Source organism: Elephantulus edwardii, unplaced genomic scaffold (assembly GCF_000299155.1).
Source record: "Elephantulus edwardii isolate Elephantulus edwardi_28Jun2011 unplaced genomic scaffold, EleEdw1.0 scaffold00283, whole genome shotgun sequence".
Classification (NCBI taxonomy): Eukaryota; Metazoa; Chordata; class Mammalia; order Macroscelidea; family Macroscelididae; genus Elephantulus; species Elephantulus edwardii.
In genome coordinates this window covers 1540501-1562571 of record NW_006400033.1, presented here as the reverse complement: position 1 = coordinate 1562571, position 22071 = coordinate 1540501, and the positions used below count along the sequence as shown (strand labels likewise).

The following is a 22071-nucleotide window of genomic DNA, read 5'->3' as shown; positions in this document are numbered from 1 at the left end:
GACAGGGCCTTGAGGTGTGGTCAGCGTGGAGACCTGGCACTAAGCTTAGCTGCAACCCGAGAGTCTGGAGGGGGAGCCGCGGCGGGCGCAGGTGGTCCAAGGGAGCGCCTCCGCCCCCCCCCACCCCCGCCGTGCACTCAGGTCACTGTCGCCTGCCACTTTCGATTTAACTTTGTCTCTTGTCACTGCTCAACCGCAAGGAAGGCGCGGCCTGCCCCGCCCCTCGGCTTCCTTTCAGTCCCGGCGGCTCCGGAGCGCAGAAAGGACCCGGCGAGGGAGCAGCGGGCGCGGGACGATGGTGAGGCGCGCGGGACGCGGGGAAGCCGGGGCGCAGGCGGGCCACCTGGGGGCCAACCCTCCACTCCCATCCCGCGTGCAGCCTGCGCAAGGGCCAGGCGAGGTGGGGGACACGGGATTTCCCCACCTACACAGGCCGGGGAGGCGGACCCAGGGCTGGAATTCCCGGCCACCTCCCAGCTCCATGACCCCCGCGTGTCACTTAACCTCCCTGAGCCTCCTTTTCCTCGTGTAAAGTGGGGTCAGCAGTACCTGCCTGGCTGGGTTCCTGAGCCACTCAAAGAGCGACAGCGGCAGGGTCCCCCGAGTCCTGGGGCCGCGCTCGCGAGGTGGGGGTAATGCCCTGACCCCGCGCGCCCCGAGCTAAAACCTGAGCCGCCAGCGATGAGGGTCACGCCGGCCAGCTCCTGGCGGGGCGACCCGGGGCGCACTGCTCCCCGGCAGAAAGAGAAAGGAAAAGTGTCGCTGTAAAAGATCCACTGGAGTTACCCGAGCGTGGCACCGGCCTGACGCCTGACCCTACGGGGTGGCACATTCCTGCGTTGAGTCACCCCCTCCTGCCCGTTCCCCCAGGTCCCTACTGCGGACTTGGTTTCTACTCGCCATGTGCAGGCGAAGGGTATCAGGCAAAGCGGGCACCAACCGCACCCCCACCCTTGCCTGGCGGGCTGGTGGAGGCTTGGGGGACAGGCCTGGTTGGGGGTCAGGAATCCTGGATGGCCGCCTCTCCAGGGACTGGAGGCAGGAAGGGGAAGCGGGGCAGGAAGGTAGAGCTGAGCTCCAGGCCCTCCAGGAACCGGAGGGAAATTCAGGACCGAGCCCACCGCACAGTGCTGGCCCTGGGTGCTGGGGGAGCGTGGGGGCGCGGTGTGGGAGGGGGAAGGCGGCTCCTCCGAAGGGTGGCTCAGGCCAGGTTCTTTCTTTGTAACGCCATCCAGGTGCTAAGGTATTGGTGGACCGTGGGCCTCTGGCCAGTGATGGCTCCGAGCGGGGTCAACCCCGACCCTCTGTGCCCAGCCCTTCGCCTTTCTGCCTTCTTTCTTTGCCTTTGCCTCCTCTCTTCATCTTTCCCCTGTCCATGTTCTTCTCATTTTCTCGAGAACTCATTCAATGAACTTCTTTGCTCGCTGCTGTACCATGCTGCAGAGGTGGGGCTAGGATGGGCCCAGATAGCTTAAAAGGTTTGCAGCTGACCACGAGCCTAAAGACCAGCGGTTTGAGCCCTTGCAGAGGCACATGGCAGGAAGGGCTGGAACTCTGCTTCTGAGAGGCCTGAACGCCTGTGGGCAGTTCTGCTCTGTACACCTGGGACTGCTAGGAAGGAGTTGGGATCACCTAAAGCTGTTCATTTAAATTGACCCAAAGGCACCACGGAGGAAAGGCCTGGCAATCTGCTTTTGTACAATTGTTATTGTTGTATACTGTTGGGTCAGAACCGACCCATAACTGACCCACCAGCGGGTTTTTGGGAGACAGTAAATCACATGGGAGGAGATTGCCCATCCTTCTCCCACAGAGAAGCTGGTGGATTTGAACCACATGCCTTTGGGATTGCAGCTCAGTTTCTTATCACCAGGCCACCAGCGCTCCACTAAGGAAACCCTGTGGAGCAAGAATGAGTAAAAGTGGATATTGAGCAATATCCTGAATTCATTCATCCCAGAGATGCCTCTGGCTCCTGCACTGTCTGAAACATCTGCGCTGCAAGCCTGAGCCACCCTCACCTGCACAGAGGTGAAGTCTTTTTTTTTTTTTTTTTTTAGAGGTGAAGTCTTTAGGCATCAGGAAGTCTGGCAAGTCTTCAACCAGTGTGTTAAAGCACTTTACTACCTTTTATCTGCGTTTCATCTTGCACAGCAGTTAGGACTATGATCCCTGAAGTTCAAATTCGAGAACTCAGTGGTTCTGTGACCTTGGGCTTCAGTTTTCCATGAAAGGAGATAATTATACTGTCCTTGGTGTGTTGTTTATGAGGCATAAATGAGATAAAGTGAGTGGACACTGGCTGCATAGTGCTTAGCCCACTCACTGGTGGCTCACAGTGCAAAGCCAGTAGTGCTGGGTGCACGGAAAAGAGGTGCAGGTTCTCTAAGACCTGTGACAAACTCTTGCTTAGGTTAGAAAGAAGAAGAAGAAAGTGTACAGGCTTGCGACAGGGAAGACTTTCCTGCCTCATGGAGGCCTAATGGCTATGTGCTCAGTTGTTAGCCAAAAGGTTGGTCGTTCAAATCCACCAGCTTCTCTGCAGAAGAAAACTACGGCCCCGTGTTCCTGTAAGATCACAGGCCCAGAAACCCCGTGGGCACTTTTACTTTGTGCTGTAGGTTACAATGAATCAGATTCACCTTAGGGGCAGAGGGTCTTTCTGTCCTTGGCTTAGAGAGTCTATAAAGTTATCTAAGAGGTTTTAGTCCACATGACAGAACACTATGCAGTTAGACTTTTAACTCTAGAGGAAACTTGAACTAAATGAATAATAATAGTAATAATAGCTATTGTTTGTTGAACGTTTGATATGTGACAGGCATTTTGCTACACATCTTATTTATAATACATGATATAATCCTGAAACATTTTGAAGTTGATATTATTAATGCTGTTTCAGATGAAAAAATCAGAGTGTCCAAAAGGTCACCCACACCACCCCACCCCCCAGTTTCCTGGTGAGTGACAGAGGCAGGATGGGAACTGACCAGCTCAACCTCTGGGCTCCAAGTGCTGGCCAGGGAGGAGGTGTCCAAACTATGCCCTAGTCCCTCTGAGGATGACAACAGCTGAAAGAGGGTTTCCTGGACTCTGAATGAAAGAGTGGAGATGAACAGAGTTAGCATACAAGGAGGTGTTTGAAAGCTATACTTTCCCAAGAGGAACCAGGGGTATTTAACCTGGAAAAACCTGAGAGGTGATCTGAGCTTCTTAGAAGGGATATTCTGTACATGAGGTAACGAAAGGTCTGTGGGGAACATTTCCTGCGTAACTGCCACCCTCTGCCTGCCAACAGCGCTGCAGCTCTCTCAGAGCCTGGCTCAGAACTGCAAGCCCTCTCACAGGTCTAGGAAATGCCTCTCCCACTCCGGCTTCCTCTACATGCTCTCTACTCCCCTGGCTTCCCTGCTGTCTCCTCTCACACCTATAGATGACACTTCTCCTCTGGTTTACCTCAGCTTTTTTCTCACTTCCCTCTGTGCTTGCCTATCAACAATAACAACATATTCCTGAAGCACTTCCGGTGTCCTTTTGCCTCCACAACTAGTTTGAGCACTTGCCCTGGGGCTCCCGGCTTCTCTCTGACCCTGCCCTGCCCTCCACCCTGACCCTCTCCCAGGCAACCCCAGGTCTCAGCAATCACCTGCTCTATCGGCTGCTGCAACACTTGCTATTTGTATCTCTTTGCTCCTTTCTAGTTGTATCACTTATGTCTCTTTTCCTGAAACAGATTAAAAATAGAAACAAACCAGTTGCTGTTAAGTGGATTCCTCCTTCTGCAAGTGTTTAAAGCTCTGCAGAGTTTTAAATGCCAGACATTGTAAAAGTAGATTGCCACAACTTTCTTCCAAGTGCCTCTGGGTAGCAATTGAGAACTTTATATATTGCATCATCCAGGAACTCCTGAGGAGAGACCGGTCCTTAGAGAGAGACATCATGCTTGGGAGGGTGGAGGGACGGCGCAGGAGAGGAAGGCACTCTATGAGGTGGATTGATTCAGTGACTGGGGTAATTGGGATGGGAGTGTTGGAGACAGTGTGATTGGCACAGGACAGAGCGGAGTTTAGGGCTGTTGTACATAGGGTCGCTATGAGTCGCAGGCGACTCGATGGCACATAACAACAACAACAGGAACTCCTGAGAACAGACACCATTCATTCAGAAAATATTTATCAATGGTTTCTCTGAACCAAAGGAGTCCTAGCAAAATAACAACTAAGTACTCAGTTCCTAACTGAAAATTTGGCTAACCAAATGCATCTGGTACCTCCAAAGAATAAAGAACTAGCTGTCTGTACCTGTAAAGAGCACAGTTTAGAAAATCCCATTGGGGTAAGTTCTCCTGTGTTACATAGAGTTGCAGTGAGTTGATGTCCATTGATGGTACCCAGCACTGTGCTGGGTCAGGCTCTATGCTGAGTTAGTGTGGCTCCTTTTGAGAGCTTACAGTCTTCCACACTCCAAGGTTCTTTAGGTCAGCTGTAGTTGTTGCTGTTGTTAGGTGCCATCGAGACTAGTATGGCCCACAGTGACCCTATGAACAGCAGATCTGAACTACGTCGTGCCCTGTGCCATCTTCACACTCTGTGACATACTCGAGCCCATTGCTGCAGTCACTATGTCAGTCCAGCATTGAGGGTCTTCCTCTTTTCCACTGCCCCTCCACCTTCCCAAGCATGATGTCCCTCTCCTAGGAATAAATTCTCTTAGCAACATGCCCAAAGGATGTGAGATGAAGTGTCCCATCTTTGCCTTCTGGCTGCCCCCTCTCCAAGATACATCTGTTTGTTCTCTTGGCAGTCTGTGGAATATTCAGGACTCTTCACCAACACCACAGCTCAAAGGCATCAATTCTTCTTCTATCATCCTTAAGTCTGTGGTTGTTGGTTGTGTACTATAGAGTCTGAACTAACCCATAGGTGACCCTCCAGTAGGTTTTCAGAGGTATGGGAAGAGACTTCCCATCCTTCTCCCACAGAGCAGCTGGCAACCTCAAAACATGTACCTTTAGGATTGTAGTGTGGCTTCTTGCCAATAGGCCACTTTAGGTCCGTGGTTGAGTGCCATCAAGTGGACCCTATGTACCACAGCACAAAACCCTGCCCTAGCCATTCCCCCCCCCCCATCCCTGCTGTGCTAAGCCCATTGCTGTAGTCACTGCATCAATCTAGCTCACTGAGGAGCTTCCTTTTTTTTCAGGTACCCTCCACCTTTTCTAAGCACGATGTTCTTTGCTGTGAACTGATCACATACCCAAAGTATGTGAGATGAAGTCATACCAGCAAACTTACTTCTAAGGAGCAAACTTCGGCTGCACTTTTTCCAAGACAGACTGTCCTTTAAGCAGTTCATGAGATAGTCAATAGTCTTCATCAACACGACAATTCGAGGGCATCAATTCTTCATTTGTTCTTTATTCATTATCCAATTTTCACATACATACAAGGTGATTGAAAAATACCATGACTTGGGTTTGGTGCACCTTAGTCTTTAAACAGACATCCTTGCTCTTTAGCAACTGAGAACTTTACCCATTGCATCACACAGGAACTTCTGAGAACAGACACCATTCATTCAGAAATTATTTATCAGTGGTTTCTCTGAGCCAAAGGAACTCCAGTGATGTAACCACTAATCAGTCAGTTGCTAACTGAAAGTTTGGCTATTCAATCTAGAGACCAATTTAAAGAGGTCTCAGCAGCAGAATTTCCCACTGCATTATGTTGTTTGGTTTCTTGACTTCCACTTCCATGGATGTTGGTTGTGCACCCCAGTAAAATGCAATCCTTGATAACTTTATCTTAAACATTTTTCCTCTACACATTATACACACACACACACACACACACATTTTGACAATGTTGAGTCAGAACCAATCCATAGCTGACCCTCCAGTGAATTTTTCAGAGGCAGTAAATTGCATGGGAGAAGATTACCAATCTTTCTCTTGCAGAGCTTCTGGTGGATTTGAACCATGTGCCTCTGGGATTACAGGGCAGCTTCTTTCCACTAGGCCACTAGAGTTTCTGAAATCCTTCATAACTTAAATCTTTTCTCCATTTATTACGATATGTTACTTATTGGTCCAGTTGTGGGGATTTTTGTTTTATGCAACCTGGGGACCTTATTTTTCCAAAATATTAGCAAAGATCTCTGCACGCAGTTGGTATTCTTTTTCTTCTGAGTGAGGCCACCCACGGAGGGCCCAGGCTTGGGCTGAGGTCTCTGTATTCCCAGGGTGATTGTATACTTAGGCCTGGGCCCAGCCTGGGCTCCAGCAGGGGGAGCCTCTCTCAGTGGGGACACGCTGGCCAGCCAGCCAGCTCTCCTGGAGAGTGTGACCCGGCATCACCCTTTGTGGGAGAACAAGCCGACAGCTGTGCTGGGAAGAGTACAAAATATCATATCCAGCACCCCCAGTCTCTAACAGCGATGCTCATCTTTTCATCTTTCTGAATTCTTAAATTTTTGCCTTAAATTGTTTTCATGTAGGGAAATCCAAAGGACCAAATAATGGATGGAGCCTTGATGGATACTAGTTATTGTAATTGTGCTGATGTGGCTCAGGGGCTGAAAAAATTCAGACCAAACCTATTCCACTCTCTTGCCCAGACTCAACTCCCAGTAAAGCAGAGAAAGCTCTGGTGGCTTAGTAGTAAGGAGTTGTGCTACCACCCCAAGGGCACATGGTTTGAGTCTACCAGCTGTTCCATGGGAGAAAGATGGACAGTCTCCTCCTGTGTGATTTACTGCCTCTGAAAACCTGCTAGAGGGTCAGCTAGGGGTTGGTTCTGACTCAATGACATACAACAACTACAAAGCAGAGCAGCACTGTGCCAATAGGTTTCCAATGCTGTGTGAGCAGAACCAACTGCATCAGCAGGGTGGTTGGTTGTTTTTTGTTTTTTTGGTTTTTTTTTTTTTTTAGTTTTAATCTTTATGGATGCAGATTAATACACCTCCCTCTTATGGAGCAATGCGTGGGTTCCAACTGTCAGCCTTTTGGTTAGTACCCCTGAGTGCTTTAGCCTCAGTGCCATCAGGGCGTCATGACTCGGGCAAAGGTGGAGAATATGCCTCCGTGCTTTCCCTGCCCCCTTGTCTTCCATTACTGCCCACCTGTGAGCTCACTCACCTTCCCAAGTGGTCTGCCTGTACCCCTCTAAGCAGGCTGCTTTTGGAACTCAAATATGTAAACATTGACATATTTAGGTTACAAATGCCTGCCCCTCTAAACTCCAGCTGGGCTAGATAAACACACTAGGAAAACATTACAAGTTGCTTTTGGATCTGTATTCAGATGGCAGTGGCGAGGGGCGAGGGGCGCTGTCCAGGGGAACGAAGGGGAGAGAGAGTTGTTTTTAGTATCAACAGCTCAAGGTCTATTCCTATGAGAAGAGGCCAGACATGCCCCTATCTTCTAAGCTTTCTACCAGTTCTGACACCACTGTCCCTCGCTTGGCATGCTACTTCCCTTCTGGGCTTGATAATGACTTGAAGTGGCTGTTCAGCACCCACCAACTCTAATCATGGCTCTGGGGTTTATTAGAGAAGTAATGCTACTGTTCAGGCTCAGGAGTGACTCAGGATAAAGGACTTTGGTCGGCCAGCCTCTGCTCAGCCCTGCCCCAGACACACTTCTCTCTGGCACCTGACGCATTGACCAGACTGCTCGCTCTGCTAAGTGTTACAAAGTTCTTTTTGTTCTGCCAGTAGAGTAGTTAGCTACCAGAGGTTCCCAACTCCACCAGCAAGCCTCAGGCTGAAGGAGCTAGGCTCCAGCCTGTGGGTTGCAGGTCTGGCCTCACCCCACTCTGCCAGCAAGCTTCCTGCCTGAGAGCACCGGGCCTCTCTCCCCACTGCCTGGGAAGCCAGCTCTGCCCGCCCAGCCCACTCTGCCATCTGCCACCAGTCCCCTGACACCCAGTCCCCTGATGCAGCTGCTGCCATCCTGTGTGGCTGCTTTTCTTTTTGGCTCCAGTGCTCTCTGGTGTTAGTTTTCTCTCAGAACTGCAGGTCCACAGGACATGCTGCACTCCCCTCTCTTACTGAGGTCCCCAACTCCAATCCTCTTCTGGGATGGCTTGTTTTAAGCCTAGCAGCATGGTTAAACTGACCGACTTCCATGTGATGGTTGTTACGTGCTGTGTCTAGTTGACTACAACTCGTACAGACCCTGTGCACAATAGCTCTGAACCGTGCCTTATCCTGAGTCAATCTCTCTCAGATACATCTACCCTCATTACCCCAGTCACTGAGTCAGTTCATCTCATCTGGGGTCTTCCTATCCTGCGCTGTTCTTCCACCCTTCCGAGACTGATGTCCTTCTCCAAGGACTGGTCCCTCCTGGCCACGTGCCCAAAGTAAGTGAGACGGAACTTCAAAATCCTAGCCTCCAAGGAACAACTTTCACCTGCTCTAGGACAGACTTGTTTGTTCCATAAACCTGACTGCATGTCTCCACTCCCACATTCTTGGTAAAGTAGAAGGTTGACAAAAAGAAGGAAACCTCCAATGACATGTATCAGCACATGGGCTGCAGCAATGGGCCCAAAAAGAGCAGCAAAACGAGAATGGAGTGGGGCTGGGTGGCGTTCTCTGTTCTAGGGTCACTGTAAACTGAGGCTGGTTGGGTCACCACTCATAAGACAATGCCACACACCTTCTTTACATTATTAAGAAGCTGTCCGATCTCCTTGTTAGGCCATAATAAGCATTTAATTCACATATATCCACCCAGTCACTTGGTGGGAGTTTTAAAGGCTACAGATAGAAATGCCACATTAAGTGATTCTGCATAGGATGCTTCGATGTAGTTGGCCTCTTCACAGGGATCTTGCTGTGGTCAGCACTGTGCTGGCCTCCTGGGACCCCAGGCTAGGGAGGGTGGAGGAAGGGGATGGCCCCTGCCTTCTTGGAGAGAGGTGACTCACATACTGGCAATGTTTGGAGGCTGTGTGCAATGCAGCTGCTGAGATCCTCAAAGAGGTGGCCCTCTGTGACCCCCAGATCTTGTCCAGTATGTAAACTCTCTTGTTTTAAGTGGAATCTGGTCAAATCCCAAAACATCTCCCTCACACAATGGGAGATGTGGCTGACAGGAAAGGGCTCTTGGCCGATGCTTTGTGGGGAGGTGATGGGAACAGGGATGGGCTGTGGTTTATTAACCCAATGGTATTCATCTCACTGGGATGTCCCTGGACCTGCTCCTGAGCCTCAGCTCCCACAGTGCCTGCTGCCCTGAGCTGGTCAACCATGAGTTCAGTCATTTCCATGAAATAGGACTCATGATCCTACTTTCTCCTGCTCTCCTGTCCTCTGAACCTCCTAAACTTGGACTGGACACCTCTCTCCCTGGTTCTCCAAAAGGAGCTGGCTTCTTTGGTCAGGGGAGGCTGTGGCCCAGACTTGGAAATTCCAGTGCTGGCCTCTCTCTGTGAGTGCCCCCTTGGAGACCTGGCCTGACTAGTTGGGGATGAGGGAGCAGAGAAGGAAAACCCCAACTCAGAGTGGGTGGGGTAGGTAGAGAGGGTAAGCAGAGACCAGGAGAGTGTGGGTCCAGTTACCTCCCTGGACCTGAGGCTTGAGTGCCTCCCTGCCTGGCTTCCAGCCAAGCATCTCCTTGGAGCCTCCCCAGACCAGTGGGAAGCTGGGGCAGGTGAGCAGGACAGAGGCTGCCCTAGAGCGGTGGCAGCGCCTCTGCAGACGGTGGAGTCCTGGGAGGGCTCACCCCTGAGGTCGGTTAGAGGACACGGAGGTGCTGGGAACCAGGGCTCGGCTTCCTGCCCTGGTGGTCAGAGACCAGAAAAGGCCAAGGCCCAAGGCCAGCCACCCTCACCACACCACCACATCAGATGTGTTCCCTGAGGAAGCTGTGCCCTGCTCTCACCCCCTCACACACACACAATAGGGTGAGGACCCTTGGTCTCAGGGCCTGGTGGGCATTTCATGCAACCCTGACCTTGGGCTTGGTGCCCAGGCAGGGACAGAGTTGGCACGATGCCAGCAGCAGGCGGATGAGGTGACGGAGATCATGCTGGACAACTTTAACAAGGTCCTGGAGCGAGACGGCAAGTTATCAGAGCTGGAGGAGCGCTCAGACCAACTCCGGATGATGGTGTGAGGCTCGGGGGATGGGGGGAGGCTGTGCATGGGGCCTGTAGGTTCTTGGGGGGCTCCTGTGAGGGTTTTGGGTTTCCTGTGGTGCTCAGCCCAGGTGCTGAGTGGGGCTCCTTAGGAAGGATGGAGGCCATAGTGTGAAGCCTGTGCCTTCCTGGAGGTGGAGGACTGACAGCCGGAAGAGCCAGGCAGAGGGCGGGAGTGGACAAATGGGAGGAGGCCTGAGGAGGCCCTGCTGGGGCAGGAGGTGTGACCACTAACTACCATCCTGTGTCTGGGGGACCCACAGAGCTCCACCTTCAACAAGACCACTGAGGCTGTGGTGAAGAAGCAGGGCAGGATGAACGCCCGCTGGCGCATCTGCCTGGGGCTGGTGGTAGGCGGCGCCCTGCTGCTCATCCTGATTGTGTTGCTGGTCTTGTTCCTCCCAAAGTCTGGTGTGGACAGTGCCTCCAGGCCGGGGGACTGACCCCAACGGGAAGTGGCCGCCCACTCTGCCAAGTGACCACCGTGAGCTTCACAGGACAGTCCCGATGTGCGCACCCCACAGCCCCTGTCACCGCGCAGCCTGGCTCGTGAAAGTGGCCACCACGGTGGCCAGCCAGGCCAGCCCGACCTGAAGCTCAGTAAAAGCTGCTGTTTGGTTAAAGGCTGTGACGTTTGTGTGTCTCTGACAGTCCTGGCTGGCTGCCTCATCCAGCCGCTGCTCAGAAAGTCACCCCTGAGTAGTGGCCTTTGTCTCTCCCTTTCTCCTTTACCCAGCCAGCACTGTACACAAGACATCTGGGGTGCAGGTGCCAGGATGCAATGGCCCCAAGTCAGACCCTTGAGCCCCCTCCTCTGAGCTTGCTTCCCCAAGAATACAATTGGAATTTCCCCTGGCATCTTGGGGATGTTCAGACAACAAAATGTCTCAATATGGCATCACAGAGAGGAAAATGCCCCAAGAAAGTGCTCAGCCCCCTTACCTTTCCACTCACTTTCTGCCCCCGGAATATTCTTCTCACTCTGTCATTTCTCCACCCTCCCTCTTCAGATTTCTATCCAATCACTCTGACAAGGCAAGTGGCAGTGAGACAGAGGGGCTTCCCAGGCCCTAGAGTGCACAACCACATGGAGCTGGCTTTGGTGGCTACATGCCATGCTCTTCAGAGCTCCAGGGCCACGCAGGCCACAGCAGGCACAATGTGCATATGTGACAGAGGACAGGGGGTGGGGGCAGAGAGCCCAGCCTGCCTGGGGACACCAGCTCACTCCCTCACATGTGATAGGGACCCAGGGTCAAGTGTGCAGCATAAGCTGATACTTCGCTGGAAGGAGCGAGGCGCCTGACAGGGGAAAATGACACCCCCACAGAACTGTGTGGACATTCACAGCTCCCAGGGCTTCATCACTTTTGCAGGGTACATCCCATTTCCTGTGATAGGAAAGGAGGTTCTCATGACCCAAGAGGTTTGAGCTCCCCGCAGGAGGACAGCATGTTTTGAAAATCAGAGAAGGGTCAGAATCAGCACAATATGGTGACACAGTCACTGCAGCAACGGGCATAAGACAGCAGAGACTGTGGGGGTAGCACAGGACAGGCGGAGGTGGGGAGGCGCATTCTTTTGTGTATTAGTTCTCAGTGAGTCAGAGCCAACTTCCTAGTTCGAAACAACAACAGAACAAACCTAAAGCTGGTGGCTGACACCTACTTGGCTGTGCCACAGAAGAAAAAGCTGGTGAACTTCTCAGTAAAGTTACCCAAAGCCCAGTACTGTGGAGCCAATTCCGACACCAATGGGATTCTGAGGCTGTGAGTAAATCTTGATAGAAGAGACTGCTCTTCTGTCTCCTACAGAACAAACTACGGGTTTGGATTTTTAATTTTATTGATTTGTATGTGGCTCAATGACAAGAAGACAGATTTTCAGCACTGAACCAATTGGCAGCATTAGGATGGATGGTGAAGAGATTCAGATTGTTCACAGCTTTAGTTTGCTTGGCTCCATAGTCAACACTCTTAGCACCAGTAGCCAGGAAATAAAAAAACGTAGTGCCATGGGAAAGTCTGCTGTTAAGGATCTCTCCAAAGTACTGAAGAGCAATGGTGTCTCTCTGGAGACTAAGGTGCGTCTGATACAGGCCATGGTCTTTGCAATCACTTGTTATGCATCAGAGAGTTGGACAATGACCAAGGAGGATAGAAGGAGAATTAATGCCTTTGAGCTGTGGTGCTGGAGAAGAGTATTGAGAGTACCATGGACTGCTAGGAAAACAAACAGATTCATCCTGGAGAGGATGAAACTAGGTGGCTCCTTGGAGGCAAGGATTCTGAGGCTTTGTCTAACTACTTTGGACATGTTGTAAGGAGGGTCAGGTCCTTGGAGAGGGACATCATGCTTGGTAGGGTGGACGGACGGCACAGAAGGGGAAGGCCCTCTCTGAGGTGGATTGATTCAGTGACTGGGGTAATCGGGATGGGAGTGTCAGAGACAGTGTGATTGGCCCAGGACAGAGCAGAGTTTAGGGCTGTTGTACATAGGGTCGCTATGAGTTGCAAGCAACTCGATGGCACATAACATCAGACCATGTGTTTGAACTACTACTTTTTTGTTAGCAGTCCAAGACTTTATGTATTACACCACCAGAGCTGCTTTTATTAAAAATCACAGCCTAGAAAACCTATGGAGTTTGACCCTGTAGCATAAAGGGTCACCTGGAGTCACATTGCTGTCAGTCTGCTGAACCACGGTGGCATGCATGGTGCAGGGCTGCTGGAAGCTACGTCACCAGGATTTCAAATACCAGCAGGGGCATGCACTGTGGAGAGGCTTCAGGGGAGCTTCCAGAGGCATACAGACAATGAAGCAGGACTGGCTGTTCACTTATGAAACGGAATGCCTTTGAAATCTTATGAATAACATAGGAACACTGTTGGATCTAAAGGTGTTTCTTAGGGAGCACTGGTGGGCTACTGGCAAGAAGCTGTGCTGCAATCCCGAAGGCACGTGATTTGAATTCACCAGATGATTTGCTGGAGAATGATGTGTAGTTTCCTCCTGTAACAGCCTGATTGGACTCAATGGCACACAATAATAACAAAACTAAAGTGTTACTAAAGGTATTTTTTAGAGGCAAGGATGGTGAAACTTCATCTCACATACTTTGGGCATGTTTTTAGGAGGGATCAGTACTTGTGAAAAAATGTATCATGCGGTAAAGGTAGAGAGTCAGTGAAGACCCAGAAGGAGGTGGACTGACGTAACGACTGGGACAATGGGCTTGAGCACGGTGAGATGATGAGGATGGTGCAGGACAAGGCGTTTCAGATCTGTTTTTCATAGAGTTGCTATCATCAAAGACGATTGACAACACCTCACAACATCACGAGTCACAATGCATGACAACCTATTGGTGGTTTTTTATTTTATGGGAGGGGACCCCACGTGGCACTGTAGTGACTCAGTAACAGTATGCACAGATTATGAACTGGGGCCAGATCTAGGGTTTGTATATGTAAGAAGGATCGCTCTTGGTACCAGCATCCAGGAAATGAAAAGACAAATTGCATTGGGAAAGTCTGCTGTCAGAGGCCTCTTGGAAGTACGGTAGACCAACGATGTCAGTCTGGAGACTAAGGTGCGCCTGATACAGGCCATAGTCTTTGCAATTACTTGCTATGCATCAGAGCTGGACAATGACTAGGGATGATAGAAGGAGAGTTGATGCCTTTGAGATGTGGTGCTGGAGAAGAGTACTGAATATACTATGGACTGCTAGGAGAACAAACAAGTTTTTCCTGGAGAGGGTGAAGCCAGGATGCTCCTTGGAGGCAATGATTCTGAAGCCTCATCTAACATACTTTGGACATGTTGCAAGGCAGGATAAGTCCTTGGAGAGGGACATCATGCTTGGGAGGGTGGAAGGACAGCGCAGGAGAGGTAGACCCTCGATGAGATGGATTGATTCAGTTACTGGGGTAATGGGGGTAGGTGTGTCAGAGACAATGATTGGCACAGGACAGAGCAGGGCTTGGGGCTCTTGTACATAGGGCTGCTATGAGTTGCAGGCAACTCAATGGCACACAATAATAACAATAACAACATACTAATACTCAGTCCACGGACCAAGAAGGGGAGCTCTGGTGGAGTAATCCACAGCGTGTTGCACTGTAACACATTTCACTGAAAACCAAAAGCAGTCTCTAGAAGTTGGAATCTACAAGCTGCTTTACAGGACCAAAGATGGGCAGTATCTGTCCATTAAGATTTACAGCCTCAGAAACCTGATGAAGGGTCACTATGAATTGACCGGATGGTAGTGAATTTGAGATTTTTGAGATTACTGATTTTTGTGTTGTTATGTGTTGTGGAGTTGACTGCGATCCTATGACTAGCTCCGAACCCTGCCCTATCCTGAGCTAATCTCACTGTCTCGCACACACCTACCCCATTACCATAGTTACTGTGTAAATCCATCTCACCTAGGGTTTCCTCTCATGCTCACCTCCCAACCCTTCCAAGTACACTGTCCTTCTCCAAGAGGACTGGTCTCTCCTAGCAACATGTCCAAGTAATGTGTATCACAGCTTCAAAATCCCTGCCTCCAAGGACCAATCTGGTTTTTTTTCTCTCCAGGACAGATCTATTTGTTTTCTTGGCAGTCTATGGTATGTTCAATATTCTTCCCCAGCATCAGAACTAAAGGCATCAATTCTTTCTCTGTGATCCTTAGTCGTTGTCCAGCTCTCTGATGTACAGCAAGCAATTGCAAAGACCATGGCCTAGATCAGACACACCTTAGTCTCTTGACTGACATCATTGTTCTTCAGCATTCTGGAGAGGTCCCTGATAGTAGACTTTTCCAATGTAATTTTTCTTTTGATTTCCTGACTGCGGGTGCCAAGAGTGTTGATTGTGGATCGAAACAAGATGAAATAGTTAACAGTCTTAATCTCTTCTCCATCTATCATGGTACTGCCAATTGGCCTAGTGGTAAGAACCTTGTCTTCTTGATGTTGAGCTTCAATCCATATTGAAGACTACAGTCTTTGACGTTTTACAGCAAATGCTTAAGGTCCTCCTAAGTTTCAGCAAGCAAAGTTATGTCATCTGCATAACACAGATAGCTGATGAGTCTTCCTCCAATTCTGATGCCACATTCTTCCTCATAAAATTGAGCCTCCTGGATGATCTATCCTGCATATAGATTAAAAAGGTATGGAGAGAAAATGCAGAAGCTGCAGTGTGGGGGGGCAGTCATGGACTGGAAAGAAGTTCTTCACAGACAGCAATATCCAGCTCCAGTCCAAACAACAACAACAAAAAAGTGAGCAAGAATTAAAAGATGAAGAAATGGATTTATTTACCAAATTCTACTCAGAATGGATAGGCGGTGGAAGAAACACAAATGAATTCTATAAGACTAAACCCCTGTTTTATTATAGGCTGCCAGCTGCAGATGAAGTCTTACTCCAGAAATTAAGAATCAGAGCCATTTTTCTGTGGAGAAAAAGCAGAGAACTATTAGATAATGAAGAACTCCAGAACTTATGGTTCTTGCTGGACAAACACCAGACACCGCCTATGGTTGGAGAGGAAGCAATGATAAATTATGAAAGTTTCTTAAAAGTTGGTGAAATAACTGGACCAAAGTGTGGGTAATTCTTTACAGTAAAAATCTTTGCTAACTCCTTCCTACAGATTCCTATGGAAGAAGTTCTATCATGCAGTTTTTTAAAAATTTTGTCATGAGAAAAATTTGGCTTCACCAAACAAGAATAGGATTCAGTTTATATGATGATTCTGGACAAGGGTACCTTTGAGAATCTGATTTAGAAAATTACATATTTAGACTTATCCCTACTTTGCCAGAATTAGATGGACTAGTAAAATCCTTTTATTCTTTCTATGTTTGTACTGCTGTTAGGGAGTTCTTCTTTTTAGATCTTATAAGAACAGGAAAGATAAATATTCAAGATATTTTAGCATGCAGCTTCCTAGATGATTTATTGGCGCTAAGGGATGAGGAACTGTCTAAGATAAGTCAAGAAACAAACTGGTTTTCTGTTCCCTCTGCACTGAGGGTTTATGGCCAGTATTTGAATCTTGATTAGGATCACAATAGCATGCTCAGTAAAGAAGAACTCTCACGCTATGGAACTACAACAAATGTCTTCTTAGACCGTATTTTCCAGGAATGTCCCACTTATGATGGAGAAACTGTCTTCAAGACCTACCTAGACTTCGTTCTTGTGTTAGAAAACCAAAAAGAACCAGCAGCTCTGCAGTATATTTTCAAATTGCTTGATATTGAGAACAAAGGATATCTGAATGTCTTTTCTCTTAAATATTTCTTTAGGGCCATACGGGAACTAATGAAAATCCATGGACAAGATCCTGTCTTATTTCAAGATGTCAAGGATGAAATCTTTGATATGGTAAAGCCAAAAGATCCTTTAAGAATCTCTCTTAAGGATTTAATCAACAGTAATCAGGGAGACCCAGTAACCACCATTCTAATTGATCTGAATGGCTTCTGGACATATGAGAACAGAGAAATTCTTGTTGCAAAATGGTTTAAATAAAACACTTTCATCTGCCTGTTTTTTTTAAAAAAAAAAGGTATGAAGAAAGGATGCATCCTTGACACATTGCTATCTTGATTTTGAACCATACACTGTTTCCTTGCTCTATGATTGCTTCCCAGTCTAAGGTTAGATTTAGCATGAGCACCATCAAGTGTTCTAGGATCCCCATTCTTCTCAAAGTCAGCCACAGTTTGTTGTGATCTACACAAATACCTTTTCATAGTCAATGGAACACAGAGAGATATTACTATGGTACTCTTTTCTTTCAGGTAAGGTCCATCTGACATTAGAAATGATGTCCCTAGTGCCACAGCCTCTTCTGGACCCAGCTTGTATTTCTGGCAGTTGTCAATGTACTGTTCCCATCATTTCTGGAGAATCTTCAGCAGGGTTTTGTTTGCATGTGATATTGTTTGATAATTTCCACACTGTTGGATCACCATTTTTTTAAGGGAATAAATATAGATCTCTTCCAGTCAATTGGCCAGGTAGATTTCTTGGCACACAACCCAGTGAGCATGTCCAGGGCTGCTTCTGTTTGTTGAAATATGTCAATTGGTATGCCATCAATTCTGAGGCCTTCTTTTTTGCCAATTCCTTCAAGGCAGCTTGAACTTCTTCCTTCATCACCACTGCCTCTCGATCATATGTTGTTTCATTAAATTCTTCTGTGTCAGCCAATTCTTTTCGGCACAGTTATTCTTTGTACACCTTCCATTTTCTTTGATGCTTCCTGGATCATTCAATATTCTACCCATAGCATCTCCCCCGCACACACCCCCATCCCTGACAAGGGCAATGATTTCTTTGTCTTGTGCAAGTGACTTATTGAGCGAGTGCTACAGGAGAAACCAGTAAGGGATTGAGGAAATGGCAAGAAGCTATGCAAAGGCAAGGCTTTGCCTGGAGCCAGAAGAGTTCTGGAGTGTGAAGAGCACACCACGCTGTTTCACATTGCAGGCTGCCCCAGTTGGCAACAGGGAAACATGTAACTGCCTGAACATTATTTTTTTTTAAATTCATTCATGGTTGCACATTTTCTACCTTCTTCCCTCCCCTCCTCCTTCCCCAAGTCCACTTTGCAATGACCTTCTTGTTCTAATGTTGTTGTTGTTGTTATGTGCTTTCAAGTCACTACAAACTCATAATGACCCTATGTACAATAGCTCTGAACCCTGCTTTATGCTGTGAAAACTTTAATCCATCTCATTGAGGGTCTTCTCTTGTGCTGTCCCTCCACCCAAACAAGATGTCCTGGCCCCTCCTTTCAACATGCCCAAAGTATGGCAGATGAAGCCTCAGAATCTTTGCTTCCAAGAAGCAGCCTGGTTTCACCCTCTTTAGGACGAACCTGTTTGTTATCTTACCAGTTTATAGCACCTAATCATGTATTCCTTTCAGACCATTCTTCCCCTCATCTGTTTCAATGCAGTGTTCATTATTTATCTACTCTTTTCCTATTCTCTCCCCAATTCCCTATGTCAGTCCTGTCTTATAACAGTGGTGTTAATGCAGTGTTTGTCTTTTTGCAACAGTGATATTTCATTCAGAATAATGTAATGCTTTACCAGTTCATTGTTTTTCCTATGCTATGTAATATCTATTGTGTAAACATATTATAGTTTTTCTATCCATTTTTTTTTTGCTGATGAGCACTTGGGATGTTTTCATCTCTTTGCTATTGTGAATAAAACAGCAGTAAACATGGGTGTGTATACACCTGTTTGAGTCACAGCTCTGGTTTCTTTAGAGTATATTCCCAGTGGTGGAATTGCTGGGTCAAATGGTATTTCTTTTTTTATTTTTATTTTTATTAGTTTTTGTGCATGTACCGTCAAATTGGATCTGACTGGTACAGGAGGAGATTGACCCTCCTTCTCCAGCAGAGCATCTGATGGACTCGAACCTCATACCTCTGGACTTGCAGTGCAGCTTCTTACCACTGGGCCACCAGAACTCCCTTTCAAATAATATTTCTATTTCCAACTTTTTGAGATAGTGCCAAACTGCCTTTCATAGTGGTTGTATCATTTTACACTCCCACCAGCACTGAATAAGGGTTCCAATCTCTCCACAACCTTGCCAGCATTTGTTGTTTGCTGCCCTTTTCATTTGTTGAACTTTGCTATTGTTCTGGATGAGATAGTATTTCATAGTTGTTTTTATTTGCATCTCTCTGATATCTAGGGATTTTGAACATTTCTTCATGTGTTTGTTTGCTGTCTGAATGTTTTCTTTGGTGAAGAGTAAGTATGGCAGCTAGAAGCTTGAATTTGTTTTTCAGTTCCTTCAGCAATAAAAGCAAGCGAGTTTGTCCCTTCTTATTTTGAGTTCAGCTCTCTTCACATTTCATTTTAATACTTTGCTTTGTCTTCTTGAGCTGCCCTTTAAAAGCTTCTGTTCAGCTCCTTAACTTCCTATTTCTTTCCTCTTTGTAATGGAGAAAGGTCTTTCTCCTGCTCTTTTGAATAAAATGTTCGTCTCTCAGATATTGTTCTAAAGCTGAGTGTCCAAACTTAGACAGATTAGGAAGAAGGATTGACCATCCACTTGCAAAATAACAGGCTTTCGAAAACCCTATAAACAAGAGAGCACACTTAGAGTAGACTAGCAGATATGGAACTGGAGGCTGAGACTTCATAATGGAATCACAAATGAGGAGGAAGAGCTGCAAACAGACCCTAGTTAATAAAATATGTAATGTGAGAATTATGAATGTAGGAAAATTGGAGATTTTAAAGGAAGAAATGGAAAGCATAAATATTGATATACTAGGCATTGATCAGCTGAGATGGACTGGCATGGGACATTTTGAATCAGACAATCATATGATTTACTATACTTTAAATGAAAAAGTAAGGAAAATGAATTCAAATTCATAGTAAAAAAGACTATTTCTAGATCCATCTTGAAATACAACATTATGAGTGACAGGATAATAGCCAAACACATTCAAGGAACACTTGTTGCTGTCACAATCATTCAAATTTATGCACCAACAGCCAGAGGCAAAGAGGAGAAAAGAAAACATTTCCACCAACTTTTGCAGTCAGTCAGAAATTGATTGAACATGCAACCAAGACCCATTAATAATAACTGGTGACTGGAATGCAGAAGTTAGGAACAAAGAAGATGGATTAGTACTCAGAAGATACAGACTTGGTGAAAGAAATGAGTCTGAAATAGAACACAGGAATCAGATTGATTACATCTGTGGAAAGAATCACTGGAGAAGCTCAGTATCAGTTGTGAAAACTAGGCCATGTGCTAACAGACCATCAACTACTCATATGCAAGTTCAAACTGAGGCTAAAGAAGGTTAAATCAGATCTACGAGAGCCAAAATTTTATCTTGAGTCTACCCCACCTGAATTTAAAAACCATCACACCAACAGTTTTGAGGCCTTGCACACTAATGAATGAAGACCAGAAGAGCTGTGGAAGGATATCAAGAATATAATCAACAAAGAATGCAAAAGGTCATTACAAAGACAGAGGAGGAAGAAAAGATCAAGATGGATGTCAGAATATTGCACTATATTGTTGATGTTGTTGTTCTTGTTAAGTGTCATCCAGTCGCTGATGATTCATAGCAACCCTGTGAACGAAAGCCTTGAACGCAAAAAACTTTGATCTTTTCTCTAAGCTCTTAAAAGTTTCTGGAGGCAAGCTATTTCAGAAGTGGATACCACTCCAGCTTCGAAGCCTGTTTTGAGTGTTCCACAAAAACCAGGCTCAAGGGCTGCAGGACCAAGGGCCCAAATGCCTTTTTAAATACTAGGCCAAATCTAATCAGCTCATACCCAGTAGCTCATCTTCCAAGACTTGAAAATAGCCCCTGACTGGCAGCCAAATGCCTATGTGTAATATAGCCAACAATGAAAGTTGTAGATGGCTATTATCTCAGCGATTTAATATAGCAGTTCTCAACCCTGCCACACATCACATACAGAACCTGTAACAAAAACCAGTACATAAGCCTCACCTGCTTTCATTGCTGTCAACACGGAGAGACCCACAGTGGCCCCTCCACTGGGGCTGCAGATCAGAGGAAAAACATTACCCTCTTTCTCCCGAGGAATTGCTGATGGTTTAAAACAATTAGAGAGATGCTTCCTCTGGGTTAACAGCACTGATCCCTCAGAGCTACACTACCAGAGCTCTCAGGCCTCACACTGACAACTTCAATAAGAATCTTTGAGGGTTTTCCGAAATGAGGTTTTTCTTAAAGCTCTGCCTTCTCCCCTTGCAGATTCATGAGTTGCTAGGGTGTCTTAGTTGTAGCTCTTAGGTTTTTGTTGCTGTTTTGTGAATAATCTTTTAGTGAAATATGTATATATAAAGGAACACGGTTCAAATCCACCAGCTGCTCTGTGGGAGAAAGATGAACAATGTTCTTCAGTGAAAACCTGCTGCAAGGTCAGCTGTGAGAAGATTCTAACTCAACAGTATGTAACAACACATAAAGAAAGACAAAAATATGTATTCATTCATTGCTGCACTTCTCTCCCCCATTTAAAGACTTTTAAAATTTCTTATAATTAATGACATTCAGCATGTTGTGCAACAATCCACACAATCAGCTTCCAAGTTTTTCTGCACCCTTAATGAAAACTGGGTAGCCCTTAAGCACTCATTTCTCCCTACACCTCTCCGAAGTGCTAAAGAGGTAAGTTTAAAGACTAAGATGTCCCTGATCCAAGCCATGTTCTTTTCAATTACTTCCTACTGACAGTATCAGCTGGAAGCTGGACAATGAATAGATGACAGAAGAAATCAGTGTCTTTAAATTGTGGTATTGGAGAAAAGTACTGAATGGTCCATTAATTGCCAAAAGACCAAACTAGTCTGTCTTAGAGGAAGTGTAATCAGGTTGCTCATTAGAGGTAAGGATGATAAAATTTCATCCCACATACATGAGTATATTGTCAGAAGGGACCTGTCCTTGGAAAAAGACATCGTGCTGGGAAAGATGGAGGGTCTAAGAAAGAGAGGAATATCCCCAACAAGATGAATTGACACAGTGACTATGGGCTTAAGGACGACACAGGATAGGGCAAGGTTCAGATCTGTTGACGGGGTGCCTGTAAATCCTAGCTGATTTCATGGCACTTATCAATAACAAACCAATACAGTTTGAGGCTCAATGTCAAGAAGAAAAAGATTCTCAACACTGGACCAATTGGCAGCATTAGCATGGATAGTGAAGAGGTTGAGATTGTTCACAGCTTTAGTTTGCTTGGCTCCACAGTCAACACTCTTGGCACCTGTAGCCAGGAAATAAAAAGACGTTATTGCCATGGGAAAGTCTGCTGTTAGGGACCTCTCCAAAGTGCTGAAAAGCAATGGTGTCTCTCTGGAGACTAAGGTGCGTCTGA

General features: G+C 46.9%; 1 protein-coding gene and 1 pseudogene across 1 annotated transcript; both read left to right on the top strand.

The window, feature by feature from the left end:
• Positions 1-295: 295 nt before the first annotated feature.
• On the top strand, positions 296-10591 carry LOC102868900. Its single transcript, XM_006900390.1, has 6 exons — positions 296-384; positions 535-626; positions 871-1064; positions 9614-9661; positions 9983-10120; positions 10412-10591. The coding sequence occupies exons 1-6, from the start codon at positions 296-298 to the stop codon at positions 10589-10591; spliced, it is 741 nt and encodes a 246-aa protein (XP_006900452.1).
• A 4773-nt stretch (positions 10592-15364) lies between these two features.
• On the top strand, positions 15365-16690 carry LOC102868494 (annotated as a pseudogene).
• Positions 16691-22071: the final 5381 nt, after the last annotated feature.